At 40.1% G+C, this 16,261-nt stretch overlaps 1 protein-coding gene across 2 annotated transcripts in view; it reads right to left on the reverse strand.

The window, feature by feature from the left end:
• Arhgef6 (Rac/Cdc42 guanine nucleotide exchange factor 6) overlaps positions 1-16,261 on the reverse strand; it is a 151,905-nt gene that overhangs the window by 85,792 nt on the left and 49,852 nt on the right. For both annotated transcript variants that reach the window (XM_008840705.2, XM_029567177.1), the window contains one exon: positions 11,106-11,176. In XM_008840705.2, the coding sequence (XP_008838927.2) occupies positions 11,106-11,176 (71 nt within the window). The remainder of the gene's footprint in view (positions 1-11,105; positions 11,177-16,261) is intronic.

Genomic DNA, 16,261 nt, shown 5'->3' on the forward strand with positions numbered 1-16,261 from the left:
TTAGAAAAATGAGATCACAGAAAATACATCTATTCAAAAAGATGAAGAGACAATCTGGCTCAGAGAATTATGACGTACCAAAGTAGAGACCCACAAGAAGCTTCCACAGGAACCAGGACCAAGGTAAGAAAATTTCAGTTGTAACTGGCAAGTTGCTAGGAGCTCACTATGAACAAATCTGAAAGTTGAGAACTCAAGAGGGCCCAGTGCACGGGAGCACAACATCACTTTTGTGAATTTTGTCCCAGTAAAAATAGAGGAAATGACCTTATTTTTCCATGGAGACTAGCCATTATGAGATCAGAACAGTTCTGGTAGCCAAATTGCATGGAAGTTTTCATTTCCTAATTTCTGTGTAAAAGAAGGGAAATAACCAACTCCAACCCCCTCTAGCGATCTTGTCTCAGTTGAGAGGGGCCCTGAGCAGCACAAGTGAGGGCCACAGTCCAGGGGCTCAGGTTCTCCAGAAGACTAAGGCATAGTCATGGGAAAATGTAATGCATCCCTCTCTCCATATGCTGCTACCACATTACTAAACACTTGTTCCCCACAATCCCCAACAATCCGTTTTCCCCAGTATATCATGTCAGACTTCCAGTACAAAATGGGAAGCCACACTGAAAGGAAAAAGCAATTGGAGCTGGGGGTGTAGATCAGTAGTAGAGGATTTATCTAGCATGCTCAAGACCCTGAGTTCCATCTCCCAGCACCACCAAAAGAAAACAAACAATAACAACAACAGAAATTAATTTGAGGAGACAGAGATAAAAACCAAAGTCAAATATTACAGGAATTTTGGAATTTTCTGAAAAGGATCCCACTGAGCTGGATAGCTTTAATTATCAACTTGACACACCTGGGAAGAGGGAACCTCAATTGGGTATTTTCTTTTATCAGATTGCCCTGTGTGCATGTCTGTGAGGCATTTTCTTGATTATTGAGTGATATGGGAGGGCCCAGCCCACTGTGGATGGTGCCACTTCTGGGCAGGTGGTCCTGAGCTGTATAAGAAAGCAGACTGAGTACAAGCCGATGGAACAAGTCAGCAAGTAGCACTCCTTTGTGTTCTGTGCTTCAGTTCCTGCCTTCAAGTTCCTGCCCTGAGTTCCTGCCTTGGCTTCCTTTAAAGATGGGCTATGAATCCTTTCCTCCTCAAGTTGGTTGCACATCACAGCAATAGAAAGCAAATGAAGACACTCATTAATCTTGAATTCAGTGTCTTGTGAAATTATTATTCAAAAATGAAGCAGAAATAATGAATTTTTAGACAAATAATAAATTAGAGAAATAAACCTGGCAGAAATGGTCACCCATAGGCCTGATTTGCAAGAAATGTTAAAAGCAATTCTTGAGACTCTGTGTCCTACCACCATGATGTTCTGCCTCAGTATACACAGGTCCAGAATCAACCAAGGACTATGGACTAAACCTTCTGAAACCATGAGCTCGGATAAATGTTTCCTTCTCTTTACAGAGAAGGAAAGTGATATACATCAGAACACTTGTATTTATGTTAAAAAGAGAATAATCATGAAGGAATAAGAGAAGACAAAATAATAATCTTAATTTTCTCTTATTAATTGTCCAAAAATATGTTATTCATAATTGGGTCTTGTGTTCAATCTCCAGTACCAGCCAAAATAATAATAGTAAGAACGTATTTAATTACATGAGTATATTTATACATTTGGGTATGCTTATGCATCAGTTAAATGAATGACAATAATTATATAAGGAATAGAAGGGAAGAATTATAACTACTTTATTATTATAAGGTACTTTCACTAACTGTGAATACAATGTATAAAATAAGAAATATAGTGCCAGATGGGAGAAACTTCCCTTGAGTTGTTGGTCAGGGTAGTCCAAGGGGTTCCCAAAACAACAGAGGCTATTGCCACAGCCTTTTATTTCCTGCTGAAGACAGGTCATACTTCAGACACAGGACTTGGAGCAATGGAGCTGGAACTGACCTGGAAGCCTCTTCCCTGAAGATTAGCTCTCATAGTTTTAGAGGATACTACGCAAGCTGCTAAGGGAGAAAATAAATCAATGGTCCAACCCCAACTTTAAAGTCTAATAACCACACAATGACTGACACAGCAAACTATATTGTGCAGTAGTGGCACTTTTACCTTGGGGATAATCAACAACTATCTAATTGGACCTAAAGCCTGCTCAATGGGAGGGAACTCATGTGTGGTACTATAAACATTGCCAAATACACATGGCTGGAGAGATCATAGATCCTGGAGAAAACCTTATGTCAATTCCCTAAGCAAACTTATTTCTTATTGTATGCTAAATCTAGATCTTTATATTTATAGACATGTGTATCTGTCACCACTCATCAAAAAAGCTTCTTTTTGCAACATATAGAGGCTATTATAGTGTTCCACAGCTGGTCACACACAGAGAATAAGCATCTGTGAGATTCTCAGCCCTAAGTGACAAATCTACAATCTCACATCCTTACCCTTCCTTTCAATGACTGTTGTCTATAATTGTCATACAATCGGAATTACAAAATCTATAAAAATAAAGAAATCGGGGCTGGAGAGATGGCTCAGAGGTTAAGAGCACTGGCTGCTCTTGCAGTAGACTCAGGTTCAATTCTTAGCATCCACATAGCAGCTAACAGCCATCCATAACTACAGTTCCAGGGGATCTGACACTCTCTTCTGACCTCCACAGACATTGCACGATATGGGTGCACCTTCTTACATGCAGGCATTACACTCCTATACATAAAATTAAAAATAATAAACTAAAATATTTGAAAAATAAAGAAATTAAGACAGAACAGCCTACTGGAAGAAATTCCCTCTTCATGCTGAGGATAGAAATCAGCCTCCTGCAGGATAGGCAGAAGTTCTTCCACTGAGCTATACCACTACCACCACCACCACCACCTTCTCTACTGAAGAGAAACTGATATAATTTCAAGTTTTGGGGGATGGCAGGATGTTGATCTCATAAAAGTAAAGTGGAAAACGCAAGTAATAAGCTTTGTCAGGACTGGGTAGATAGCTGAATCACTAACGTGCTTGCCAGGCAAGCATGAGGACCTGAGTTTGATCCTTCAAACCTATGTAATAAACCAAGTATGATGGAACATGCTTATAATTCCAGTGCTGGAGAGGTGAACACCCAAATCCTTGAAGCTCTCTGGTCAGCCAGCCCAGTCTAATTGGTGAACTCTAGGTCACAGTGAGATGCCCTGTCTCCAAAAACATGATGAGTGGCTGGGGAAATGGCTCAGTAGTTAGGAGCACTGGCTGCTCTTGCAGAGGATCTCAGTTTTGTTTCCAGCACATATATGGCAGATAACAACTATCCATAACTCCAGTTCCAGGGGATTCAGTGCTCTCTTCTGGCATCCACGGGCATTGCATGTACAGGTATACAAATAATCATATGCATAAAAATAATTTTAAAAGGTAAATGGCCCCTAAGCAACAACACCAAAATTTGACTACTGGCCTATACACATGTGCACACATATACATGTGCCCCTACATACACACACACACACACACAGCCTCACTTATACACAGTGGGAAAAAATCCTTTTCTCATCATATTATTCCCCCTAAGCCACACATGCCTGGTAACCTACAACACAGAACTACCCTTGTAGCAGATTCATTGGCAGCAATTCACATCAAGGGATGCTTGAGATTTTTTCTCAAATTCACTCAGACTTTTCTTGCTTTCCTCTGTCTCAAAAGATCAACTGATGAATGAAGACTGGTTCTTTCTCAGGCCACAGGGCATCTAGTACAAATGGAGAAGGGAAACAGACAGAGAAGGCTATGTGCTCTCTAACAGAAGGCCTCAGTGCTGCGTCAGAAGGCAAGGAGTTTGGCAGACCAACCAACTTCAGAGCAGTACAATTTGATCGAGATGAGATCTCTTCAAATTTACTAAAATAGACTGTGTCCAGACACTGCTTGTGCCTCCCTGACTCTGTCTTCAGCAGGACAAGTAAGCATCCATTTGCTGAACTAAGCTTTTCCTGATTTCAGAGGAGAACAGATGGCATGAAGCCATAGAAAAAGAGGTGGTAACCTTTGGTACCTCTACTCTGGACTATTGATTTTCCCATAAATTGCATTTCTGACATTTCCTGGAAAGGATTAAGAGTGGATTCATCTTCGTAACCAAGTTTTCTAAGGGGAAGGAGCCATGTAAGTATGAAGAAACTGCCAGGTCTGGTGTGTACACACCTGTAATCCCTGCACTCAGGAGGCTAAATTGGGAGGATCACAAGTTCAAGGCCATGCTGGACTACGTGGGGAATTCCAAACTAGCTTGAGATACAGCAAGATCCTGTCTCAAAATCAAAAATAGCAAAAAAGTATGAAAAACATCTTTTTAAGAGGGTAAAATACATAAACATCGAAATTAGAGGTATGTCCGGTGATAGAGACCTCAGGAAACCCCTACCCCTACCTGAGGAGCTATTGGCCACTGATGACTGTTGGGGGAGAGAGCCATTTTCTTCATGGATGCACCTAAGAGGCCGCCCATGCTCCAGTACACGTTCCTACACTCATGCACATGCAGGCAGCACTTAAGTGGGCTCAGTGGGTTTAGAAACAAAGCGCATGACTTTGGAAGAGAAATGGGATGGGAAGATAGGGGAGGAATTGAAAGGGAGAGAAGGGAGAGAATGGGGTGTGGATTTGATCAAAACATATACATGTGTATGAAATTCTCAAACAGTAAAAAAAGGTGGAAGAAGAGAACTGAATCCACATAAGCGTTCTCTAACCTGCACATGGCACATGAGCCATGGCACATGTGCTCATACACACACACACACACACACACACACACACAATTAAAATAAAATTTTAGAAGGGAGGTGAGTTCTCGAAAGGCAGAGAAAATTCAGGGTGGGAATAAGTAAGTATAGTAATGAGTGAGTGAAAATGACGGTTAGCCAGGGGAGGCTAGAGCAAGGATTTCAAAGAGCTGCCCAGGCATTTGGGGTTTGTGGTGCTGCCGTCTTTCTCTTCCCTTTCTTATTGCATGTCAGTTTGGTAAGCCATATTGTTTAGAAATCGTGATGACTAATCTCTATGGTTCACTTGACTGAATTTATGATCACCCAGAAGAGACACTTCTCAGCATATCTATGAGGGTGTTTCCAGAGAGGTTTAACTGAGGAGGGAAGGCCCATCTTAAATGTGGGTGATACCATTCTATGAGGTAGAGACCCAGACTGAATAAGAAGGGAGAAAGGGAGCTGAGCAGTAGCATTCGTCACTGTACTTCCTGACTGGATGCAATGTGACCAGCCACCTTGAAATCCTACCACCATGCCTTCTCTGCCTTGATAGACTGTACCCTCCAACTGTGAGCCAAAGTGAATGCTCCCTTCCTTAAGTTACTTTTGTCAGGTAGTTTGCCAGAGCAACGAGAAATGTCACTGATACAGGCATTAACTTTAAGCCATATAAAGTTGTAGCACTGGAACTTACTGCTTATTGTTTCCTACTTGGATACAGGCAAATAGCATCTCTTTCATTCTGTAGACAGGTACTCATTCTGAGTAGATGGGAGCCTGGTTGGTTTGTGGTAACACAGAGGACATTTTTAATACAATGTGCTGCAACAGTTGTAGGAAATAGATAATTCCATCTTCTGAGGGACATTTCAATGGGGGAGAGGTACAGTGTGATCCACTCTATGACTTGCAGGGACTAATTGGAGGCATGTTTGCTCTTGCCTGGAGGAATTTGTTCATACAGTTGGCCCTGTCTAGATTCCTTCTCATCTACTCTCTGCTTATCTACATTCTGACTTTCTTCCAAGATCTGTCTTGAATCCTAACTCCTCTACTCAACCTTTCACTTACTGATTCTCTAATCTAAGTGATCACCAAAACCACCTTTAGGGAAAGAGGTGGAGGAAGGGGTTAGGAAAGTTGTTTAAAATGTTATTTCCCCATATATATGAGCAGAGACTCACGTAGTAAGTCAGTTTGGGGGCCTGGATACCTGTCATTTTTAACAAGCTCCTCAGGTGCTTTTGATAAAAAGATTCCTGACCACCTTCTGAAATGGCCATCTTAGGACCCTTTACAAGTTTGCATCATTCTCGGCTATGTGGCTGACTCTATCATGTTTGTCCTGTTCTCCCAATGAGACCATGGGTGCCAAAACCCAAGAGCTGCATACCAATTAGCATGACAGTTAAGCTGCATACAGTCTTTTTTCTATTCTTTATTTTTTACCCCTTCCTGGGGTTAAACAACAACGACAACAACAACAACAACAACAAAAAAAAACATTAAGTTATAATGGGCAATGAAAGACAGTGAGCAGAAATTTATTAGAAAACTAAGCTGGGTGTGATGGTACCTGCCTGTAATCCCAGCATTTAAGAGGCTGAGGCAGGAAGAGTGCCTGGAGATGGAGGTAGCCTGGGCTACAAAGAGATTACCAGACTAGTCAGGGCTACATAGGGAAACTCTGTATCATAAAACAAACAAAATGACATAGAAAAATAAAATGTTACTTTTAAATGGTGAGAAAAGTTTAATACTGCAGAAAAATTGAAGGACAGTGAAGTAACCAAGATGGGGAGCTGTCAAAGCATTCTCTGGCCTGCCATATCCCTATAAGCTGTTAAGCATCCCTTCAAAACGATAGGCCAATCCCAACAGTCAAGTGGTTGAGACAAGAGAATCAGAACTTCAGCTATGTCCTCAGCTACACAGTGATTTTGGGGGCCTGTCTGGACTACATGAGACCCTCTCTGAAACAAAAACAAAGAAATCAGGGCTGGAGAGATGGCTCAGTGGTTACAAGCACCAGGATCGATTCCACACAGAGACTAACAACCGTCTGTAACTCCAGTTCCAGGGGAATCTGATGCCTTCTTCAGACCTCCATGAACATTGTACAACACAGGTGCACTTAAATGCATGCATGTAATACACTCATACACACAACATTTTTTTTAAAAAATAAAAAATTATGTCAACAATAGCTAAGCCTCAGTCTCATACATAAAATATGCCTAATGGAAGGTATGGGTTGAAGCCAGGTGCCTAAAGTCACCTTGTTCATGCTGGAGAACTTGCTAACATTTCAAATTGGCATGACATGACATGAGGATTTTATCAAGGCCTAGAAGGGGCTGAAATCAGCAAACCAGCCCTTGGAAATTTGAAAAAGAGAAGAGAATATCTGTTTACTTCCAAATTCTAAGAGGTCTCTTTTGTGGGGATGGTTAATTCTGTATGTCAACCTGACTGGGTAACAGAGTGCCCAGATACAGTATTCAGCTACACATTATTTCTGGATGTGTCTGTGATGGTGTTTCTAAATGAGATTAGCATCTGAATGGGTAGACTAAGTGAAGTACATTTCCTCCCCAGCATGGGAACATATCACCCAATCCACTGAGGGCCTGAATAGAACAAAAGGGTACAGGAAGTGAGAAGTGCTTTCTTTCTGACTGCCTGAGATGGGACATTCATCTTCTCTAACCCTCAAAACGAAGTGTGCACCATTAGCTGTCTGATTTTCAAGCATTCAAACTCAGACTGAATTATACCCATGGCATTCCTAGATCTCCAGCTTTCAGACAGCAGGCTATGGGATTTCTCAGCCTCCATAGCACAGGAGCCAATTCTTTACAAGAAATAAAGCCCTCCTTCACATGCGTGCTTGCTCTGTCTCCCCTCTCTTCCTCTCTGCTTTGCTTCCTGTTCTCCCTCATTCCCCTGTTTCTCTGGAGTACGTGACTAATACACGGTGCCAAAATAAAGGGAATTTGTATTAGCAAATACTCACTGAATGAAAGAATTTTAAAAAGGTCTAGTGAAAGACAAATATAGTTGAAATATGTGAACAGAAAAATTTCCATGAAAAAGAAATAATGATGAATACAAAGAACTTATTTTATGTTAAATATATAGGCATATACATGGATACCATATACATATATACACATATACATCATATATATACATATACATATATATGTATGCATTTCTCAAGGAGAGCTGGGCATGAGATTCAAGCACATGTAAGTAATGGTAATTTCAAATTGGTGTGACTAAAGGTGATATTTGTTTTTTTCTTTCTACCTTTGTATATGGTTTGATTTTTTAAAACTATTTTATTTATTATTTTTATTTTATGTGTATGAGTGTATTGTCTGCATGTATGTGAGTGCACCCGTGTTGTGCAATGCCACGGAGGTCAGAAGAGGGCTTATGATTCCCCTGGAACTGGAGTTAAGGATGGTCTGTAGCCACCATGTGGATGTTGGGAATTGAACCAAGGTCCTCTGCAAGAGCAGTCAGTGCTCTTAATCGCTGAGCCATCTCTCCAGCCCCTCCCTGGTTTAATTTTTTTAATAACAGTTGTTTATATGCATTATGTAATCAGAAAAAGATTATTTTTTTATTTGAGTAAAAATCAGTCACGAGAATCCTTACAAATCTAGTAAAGAAAATCTATATAATTAATGACTCTTGGAAAAGTTAATATAAGATTGAAAAGGACATCTTCTATGTGGAAGTATTAATTTTCCAGTTCTCCAAATTCTGTGAATGGGTATTATTTTTTTATTTGTCTCAGATATTCACAAATAAGGATAATCAGAATTCTCAAAATATATTTTGAATTCATTACTACAAAATTTTTCTCTAAACATTCAAATCAAAAGTAATGTCAATTAAAAAAATAACCAATGAGCTGAGTGTGGTGGTGCATGCCTTTAATCCCAGCACTCGGGAGGCAGAGGCAGGCGGATCGTTGTGAGTTCAAGGCCAGCCTGGCCTACATAGTGACTTCAGGTCAGCTGGGACTACAAGGAGACCCTGTCTCAAAAAGACAGAAAAAGAAAAAAACAATGAACAAGAATCTCTTCACATTCATATTGAGTTACAATATGTCCAATTTCTCTCTACTCAGTAAGAAAACAATATTAAGCCAGACATGGTGGTATATGCCTGTAATTCCATCGTTTGGGAGGCAGAAGTCAGAGAATCGCACATTGAAGGCCAACTTGGGCTACATCATGATTTCCAGGCAAACTTGACCAACAAAGTAAGATTGTCTCAACAATAAATAAATAAATAAACAAATAAGTGAATAAATAAAGCAACCCGGGCATGCCTGTTGTTCCAGCACTTGGTAGGTTAATGCAGGAGGATGGAGGATCAGGCATTCAAGACTATTTCTAGATATATAGCAAGTTTGAGATCAGCCTGCGCTACATGAAACCCTACCTCTCAAAACACACAACAAATAATAACAATTATTTAAAAATTAAGCGGTATTATGAGTTGTCCAAGACTTTCTATTTTCTTCACTAAATTTGGGATTTAATGCAATAGATGTCAAAAATTTTTAAACATATCTTTTTTATATATATTTTATTATGTGTATGACTGCTTTGCCTACAGGTATGTAAGTGCACCACATGTGCACAATGTCTGCAGAAAACAGAATATAGCATCTGATATCCTAAAACCGAAGCTATGGAGGGTTGTTAGATGTCATGTGGGTGCTGGAAATGGAACCTGGAGCCTCTGTAAGAGCAGTCAGTGCTTTTAACTGCTGCACCATCTTTCTAGTCCCCCAAAATATATATCTTTGGAGCCAAACTCTGAAATTGTAGGAATCTACCCTACAGACTGTTATATATTTTTGTCATGCTTTATGTATAAGGTATTGCCTGCAGAACTGTTTGTAGGAGCAAAGAACTAGAAACAGCACACGTCTTCCAATAGGGGGTGGATTATACAAACTGTAATACATCCAGATTTTGCATATAATATATAAAGCACATAAGAATCACAGGAGTTACTGCGTTGTGCATGCTAGACATGCGCTGTACTACTGAGCACCCTCAATCCATGCTCTCAGCATTTTAACTGGTATAGTCAGAAGCCAGAAAGATCCAAAGCAGAGTGTAGTATGCTGCAGATCCATAGGAAGAAGTTATGGCTCACTTTCATCTGGCATTTGACTCTCTTTTCCTTAAAAATTCAGTCACTAGAGGTTATCTGGAAGCTGGAAGGAGTGATGAGGATGGAAAGATATGGGCACTTGGCTCTGCTGAGTCATACATTTTAAACTAGAAACAAGAGGAAAACAATAGACAAAATAGTTCCTCTGTGCTTATTGTCCATTGTATATACGAAGTTCTTCTTGATTTTCATATCACTTACTGCTTATATCACCAGAGTGGAACAAATTCATTGGAGAGTAAAATTCAGTTTTTGAAAGTCAAATGATATTCGCATGCCTGTATGGAGATGATTCGAAACTCCTTATCCATGCACAAAATGAAATGACCATGCAGTACAAATACACTTAGAACACTGGGTGAAAACCGAAGCTGTACTTCAGCATAGGTTGTGGGGGAGCACAAGGCTACCAGGCAAAGCAACTTAGAGGGAATGATAACTTGACCTTTTCATTAGCGACTGGGCCAAGTCTGGAAAGGAGACATGAAGGAAATCAGAGAGTAGATTAAGGAGAATGATGCGATTTCTTTTTTCAAACAGGAACTTATTTTGAGTATTACACATGCTCTATTTATAGCTAATATGGTTTGACATATCTGTGTTCAAGCCAGAGCCATTTCATTCCTCCCTCTGTGCCACAGGGAAGTCTTTCTTTTGAGCTCACCACAAAAATAGAGTTGATAATATTCCAGTAGATGTAATGGATTGACTGACTCTGAAGTACAATCACAGAATACAATCACTTAAAACTTATTGCGTTATAGGAACTTAGGAATTCACCTTCTTTTAAATATCTGGTAAGGCTATGCTGCTAAATTTTAGCATAACACCTACATATTAACCACCTTCTCTCTCACCGCTGTTTAGTGGGCCTTGCTTTGAATCTTTGCTCTGCCTTCGAATTTATCAGCACAGTGAATGTGAAACCTCCAGATATATGGAAGAATCTCACAAGCAGAAGAACGGCACTGTAATGCAAATGGCCTTGGAACTTCACAGAGCAACTTTATCCAGTTTTTCCTTGTGTCACCTCAACATTATCAGTGGTTTGACAATGAAGCATTTCCATAAGGAATCAAGAAAATTTTGTCATCTGAACACTCACCACAGTATAGTAATTCTTCGTAAGTGGAGCAGTGTCGAATCCTTTGACAGCCTTAGGGGACAAAGGTCTCTCTGTGAAAAAAAAAAGATATTTAAATTATGTTATTATCACATAACTCCATGGTGAACATTTTATAACATAGGTCAACTGGTGTATTATGAAGATTCTAAGTGGAAGGGTCTGGGGAACATATATTCCTAAATAAGGGTAAGTACAACTTAACCATAGAAGGGCAAAGTTACATCTTCTTGTTCAGACCCCTCAAATTGCAAGGGAGGGCTAGGGCAAGTAAAGACATAGCTAATGAATGGCACAGTCGGGGCAAGAATTTCACTCCCAGTTTGGGTTTCTTTATCCAAGTCGGTGTCTCCACTCAATTTATTCAAAATACACATCTTTCTTCTCCTGTAGTCTTATATTCCAGTATAGCATTGTTTCATGAATATTTTCCATCTAATCTTGATTTTTAATTATTACTATATGAAAATATCCTTAACATTTATTTGGAACTAAATAGAATTAAAGACATTTTATCAGAACTTTGCAACAACCATGATAGGCAGAGATGATCTTCTTATTTACAGAGAAGGCCACGAAAGTTCAGAGATCCGATGTCTCTGGACTAAAAGATTTGATCAATGGCACTGAGCACAGGTTGGCACTGGGGTTCAGAACAGCCAGCAACTTGATATGGGATGGCCACAGAAGGCGATTGATCTAACTCCGGACGGTTGTAGACAAGAGAACAAAGCAAATTCCAGGCATGGAGGATTCTAGAGGAATAATGCAGAAATGGCAGTATTCAAGGCAGTTATGTACATGTGACAGTCAATGGTCAAGACAGGCCATGTTGGGAAGAGTAGGCTTAAAAGCAGCAATGAAGGCCAGCTTTGTTACTCCAGTGATGACAAGTATATGTGTCCACTTTCTAAAAACTTTATGCTACTTTGCAATTCACCTTGATCCACCAGTGGCTTACAAGGCTTCATTGGGACCACCTGAGCAATGCAGAGCCATTCCACCAATTACTTCAGATTATCAGTGACAGAGCCAGGTCTAGACCCAAGTATTATACTGTCGTGCCTAGTGACCTTTCTGGAACACTGTAGCATTGTTCTTACACATATTCAAAATTGGACCAACGCTTGGGAGGATGAGGCAAGAGATCACAGTTTGAAGTCAGCCTGAGCTACAAAATGAGACCCTGCCTAAAGGAAAGAGGAAGGGGAACAGAAAGGGAAAGGGAAAAGAAAGGGGGAAGGGGTAAATGACAGGAGAGAGGAGGGGGAAGAGCTTGAGGGAAGGACAGAGGAAAGGAAAAATAAGTAGCAATAAAGTGTTTAAAAACAATAATGAAGGGGAGGGACGTGAAGAAGAGAGGAACAAAATGAGCAGTTATCAAATTGGTTTAGTATTTTAGGTACATTTTCTATAATCTGTAAAAATTTTAATTAGAACTTAAAGTTTTTGTGCAGTTACACCTGTGTCACACCTGTTTTCCAAGTACTAAGGAGGCTGAGGCAGGAGGATTGTCACAATTTTCAAGCCACCCTAGGATACATAGGGAGTTCCAGGCCACCCAAGCTACATAAAAAGATTCTGTCACAAAAATAAATAAATAAATAAATAAAGTACATAAATACCATTTTCTAGTTGTACAAACAATGTCTATGAGCCATGCCACACATAACACACCTCAGGACTTCTGATCTCAGAATCTAAGCAAGGTCAAACCCGGTTAGTACTTGGATAGAAGATACCTGCAAGATATAGTCACCTTTTAAAAGGAAGGCCAAGAGAAGAGTAAATAACAGTGGAGTACCTGCTAAGATGTAGACAAGGACAGAAAAGCCACAGGAATGCAGAATGCAGTTGAAACACAATGTTAACTATGTAAAGTGGAATGGAGGAGAGCCATATATTGAAAGAATGGGGCTGCCTTGGAGAGTCCTGGATAACTGGGATGACTGAACACAATGCAAAATAAGTTAGTGTTTTGAAAAGATAAGAGAGGGTGCAGGTGAGAGAAATCAGAATGCCTTTGTATTCATGTATGGAAATGTCAAAGAAACTTTAATACAAATTTTAATTTTTTTTTCAAAAAAAAAGATAAATATAATCATCAAACCTTTGGTAAGTTTGTGAGAGGAATGAGGGAGAAAAGGAGAAAGAGAGAGGGACCCACTAGATTGCTCAGTGCGTAAAGGTTCTTACCAACAAGACTGACAACCTGAGTTCAGTCCCAGGCACCCAAACTGTAGAAAGAGAGAACCAGTTCCTAAAAGTTGTCCTATGGCTTCCACATGTATACACACACACACACACACACACACACACTAGTTTTTTTTTTAATTTATGTGTATGAAGGTATTGCCTGCTTGTGTGTAAGTGCACCCATGTCATGTAATGCCTGAGGAGACAAGAAGAGGGGGGTGTCAGATCCCCTGAAACTGGAGTACAGATGATTGTTAGCTGCCATGTGGGTGCTGGGAATCAAATCTAAGTCCTCTGTAAGAGCAGTCAGCGCTCTTAACTGGTAAGCCATCTCTCCAGCCCCATTAGTTAATTTTTTAAATAAATTATAGTAACAGGAATGAAACAGAAGATTCTACTCTAGACCCTAAACATAGCAAAAGGAAAATAAGGAACACCTTTATTTTTATTTTTTATGTGTACCAGTGTTTTGCCCATATGTATGCAAGTGCACCATATGTGTGCAATGTCCACAGAAGCCAGAAGAGAGCATTGGATCCCCCTGGAACAGGAGTTTACAGATGGCTGTTGACCACCATGTAGGAGCTAACAACCAAACCTGGGTCCTCTACAAGAGCAGCCCAGTGACTGCTCTTAATTGCTGTGCCATCTCTCCAGCTCCTTATTTATTTGGGGGATAGGATTTCATGTAGCCCAGGTTGGTATCTAACTCACTAGGTGGCTGAGGATGATGTTGAACTTTCAGTCCTCCTGCCTCTACCTTCAGAGTGTTAGAATTACAGATGTACACCACTACTCCTGGTTTTTGTGCTGCCGGGGGTTAAACTTGGGGCTTTGTGTATGCTAGACAAACATCAACTGAGCTGCATCCTCAGGCCCCATGTCTGGTGTTTCGTTCCTCCTTTGCTCCCTACCAATTCTTACCCAGTAAAGCTTTTACTAAAATCTACACTCAGCAGCATTCAGAAAAGAAATAAATTTGTGACAATCGGAAGACTACTTCAAAGTGACCTAATCAGAACAGTCATGAAGGCATAAACCTTTCTGGTAGTGTTTCTAAGATAATGGAAAAAATTGATTAAGTCTATCAATTAATGATGAAGAATCAATCAAATTAAAAAAAAACTACTGTTAGCATGAAGTAAGAACATTGTTATACATGCTTGGGAATAAGAAACCCTCATACTCATAATACAGACTCCTTTCCAATTCTCTTTTTGAAAGATTTATTTATTTTTGTTTTTTATTTTTATTTATTTATTTTGGTCTTTTTTTGAGACAGGGTCTCCCTGTAGCCGCTGGCCTCGAACCCACAGAGATCCGCCTGCCTCTGTCTCTTGAGTGCTGGGACTAAAGGCGTGTGCCACCATGCCCAGCACCTATTTATTTTTCTTTTATGTCTGAGTGTCTGCCTACATGTGTATATGTGCACCACATGTATACCTGATGCCTGAGGAAGCCAGAAGGGGGCATCAGATCCCTTGGAACTAGAGTTACAAATGGTTGTTAACTACCATGTGGATGCTGGGAACTGAAGCAGGGTCCTCTGCAAGAGTAGCAAAGCACCCTTTAACTGCTGAATCATCTCTACAGTCCACCAATTCATTTTGGATTCTTTCCCCATTTTTGCTAATGTCCAGATTTCTATAGTCTGTTGCTGGCAACAAAACAAAATCTAGTGACAAACAGTTTTTTCTGGACATGAAGCATCTATACACCAAGGGAATTAAAACAGAAATCTAAATATAAAGCTTGATTCTTGCTTTGGTTTATAATGATCAGGATGAGTGATTTCTTAATCTGCCTTAATACAAATTTAATTAACCATGTACCTAATAATCTCCTCAATTGGTATTTATATTTGCGTGCTAATAAGTCATTACAGAAGGATTTAATGACCCCCTAATAGAAACAGTTGGAAAAAATAAAATTTGTTTAAAATATCTTTTTCTGGGGCTGGAGAGATGAGTCAGTGGTTAAGAGTACTGGCTGCTCTTGCAGAGGAGCCAGATTTGGTTCCCAGCACCCACATAAACTTATAACTGTCCGTTCCAGTTCCAAGGGACGACACCCTCTTCTGACCTCTGGGCATTGTATGACACAGGTGCACTCACATACATGCAGGCAATACGCTCATACACATAAAATAAAAATAATAAATAAAATATTAAACAATAAAATATCTTTTCTGATCACATTTGTTTCAGTGTTTCTTGGCATGGAAATTTTCCCAGGAGAGGTGGTTTTCCTTCTTTCATTCTTTCCTTTGGTTCTTTTTCTGTTTTTGTCCTTTTTTCCTGTTCCCTCCCTCCCTCTGTCTCCTTCCCTCTCTTCCCTTCAGTCCTTTCCTTTTTCTTGCTATATAGCTCAGGCCAGCCTCAGATTTATGATCACCCTCCTTCTTCCACCTTTAGAGTGCAAGGATTGCAGATGTAAGTCACTGTAACTGGCTCCGGAAAAGTTTAGTGTAAAATCCTGACGAAAACCTTAGTTTTCAGAGCCAGTATGATTGTTCAGTGGGTAAAGACCTTTGTCAGCAAGCCTGAAAACCTGAGTTTGTTCTCCAGGAACCACATGGTAAAAGGAGAAAACTGACTCCTGCAAAACCTACTCCAGCAAAATCTTAGAAGAATGAACTCCCACAAGTTTGTCCTCTTACCTCCACACACATGCAGTGGCATGTGCATGCCCACAAGAATGTGCACACACACTTAGTCAATCAAGTAAGTAATTTTTAAAAATTTTAAGTCTTCACTCTTGAGGTCGTTTGAGGATCTGTTCCTCAGGGGTCCCATGGGCTTGGGAGGAGCCCCTGGCTCCTTTCTTTTACCAGTTCCATCTATGTGAAGATAAGTCAAAGGTCCTACTCGACCATTGTTGGCTTCTCTTGGAAGCATGGAGGAAATGATTCCTCCCTGTTGACCCTCCTCTTTATAGACTGG

The sequence above is a fragment of the Nannospalax galili genome, unplaced genomic scaffold, assembly GCF_000622305.1.
Source record: "Nannospalax galili isolate Female #2095 unplaced genomic scaffold, S.galili_v1.0 scaffold901, whole genome shotgun sequence".
Lineage (NCBI taxonomy): Eukaryota > Metazoa > Chordata > Mammalia > Rodentia > Spalacidae > Nannospalax > Nannospalax galili.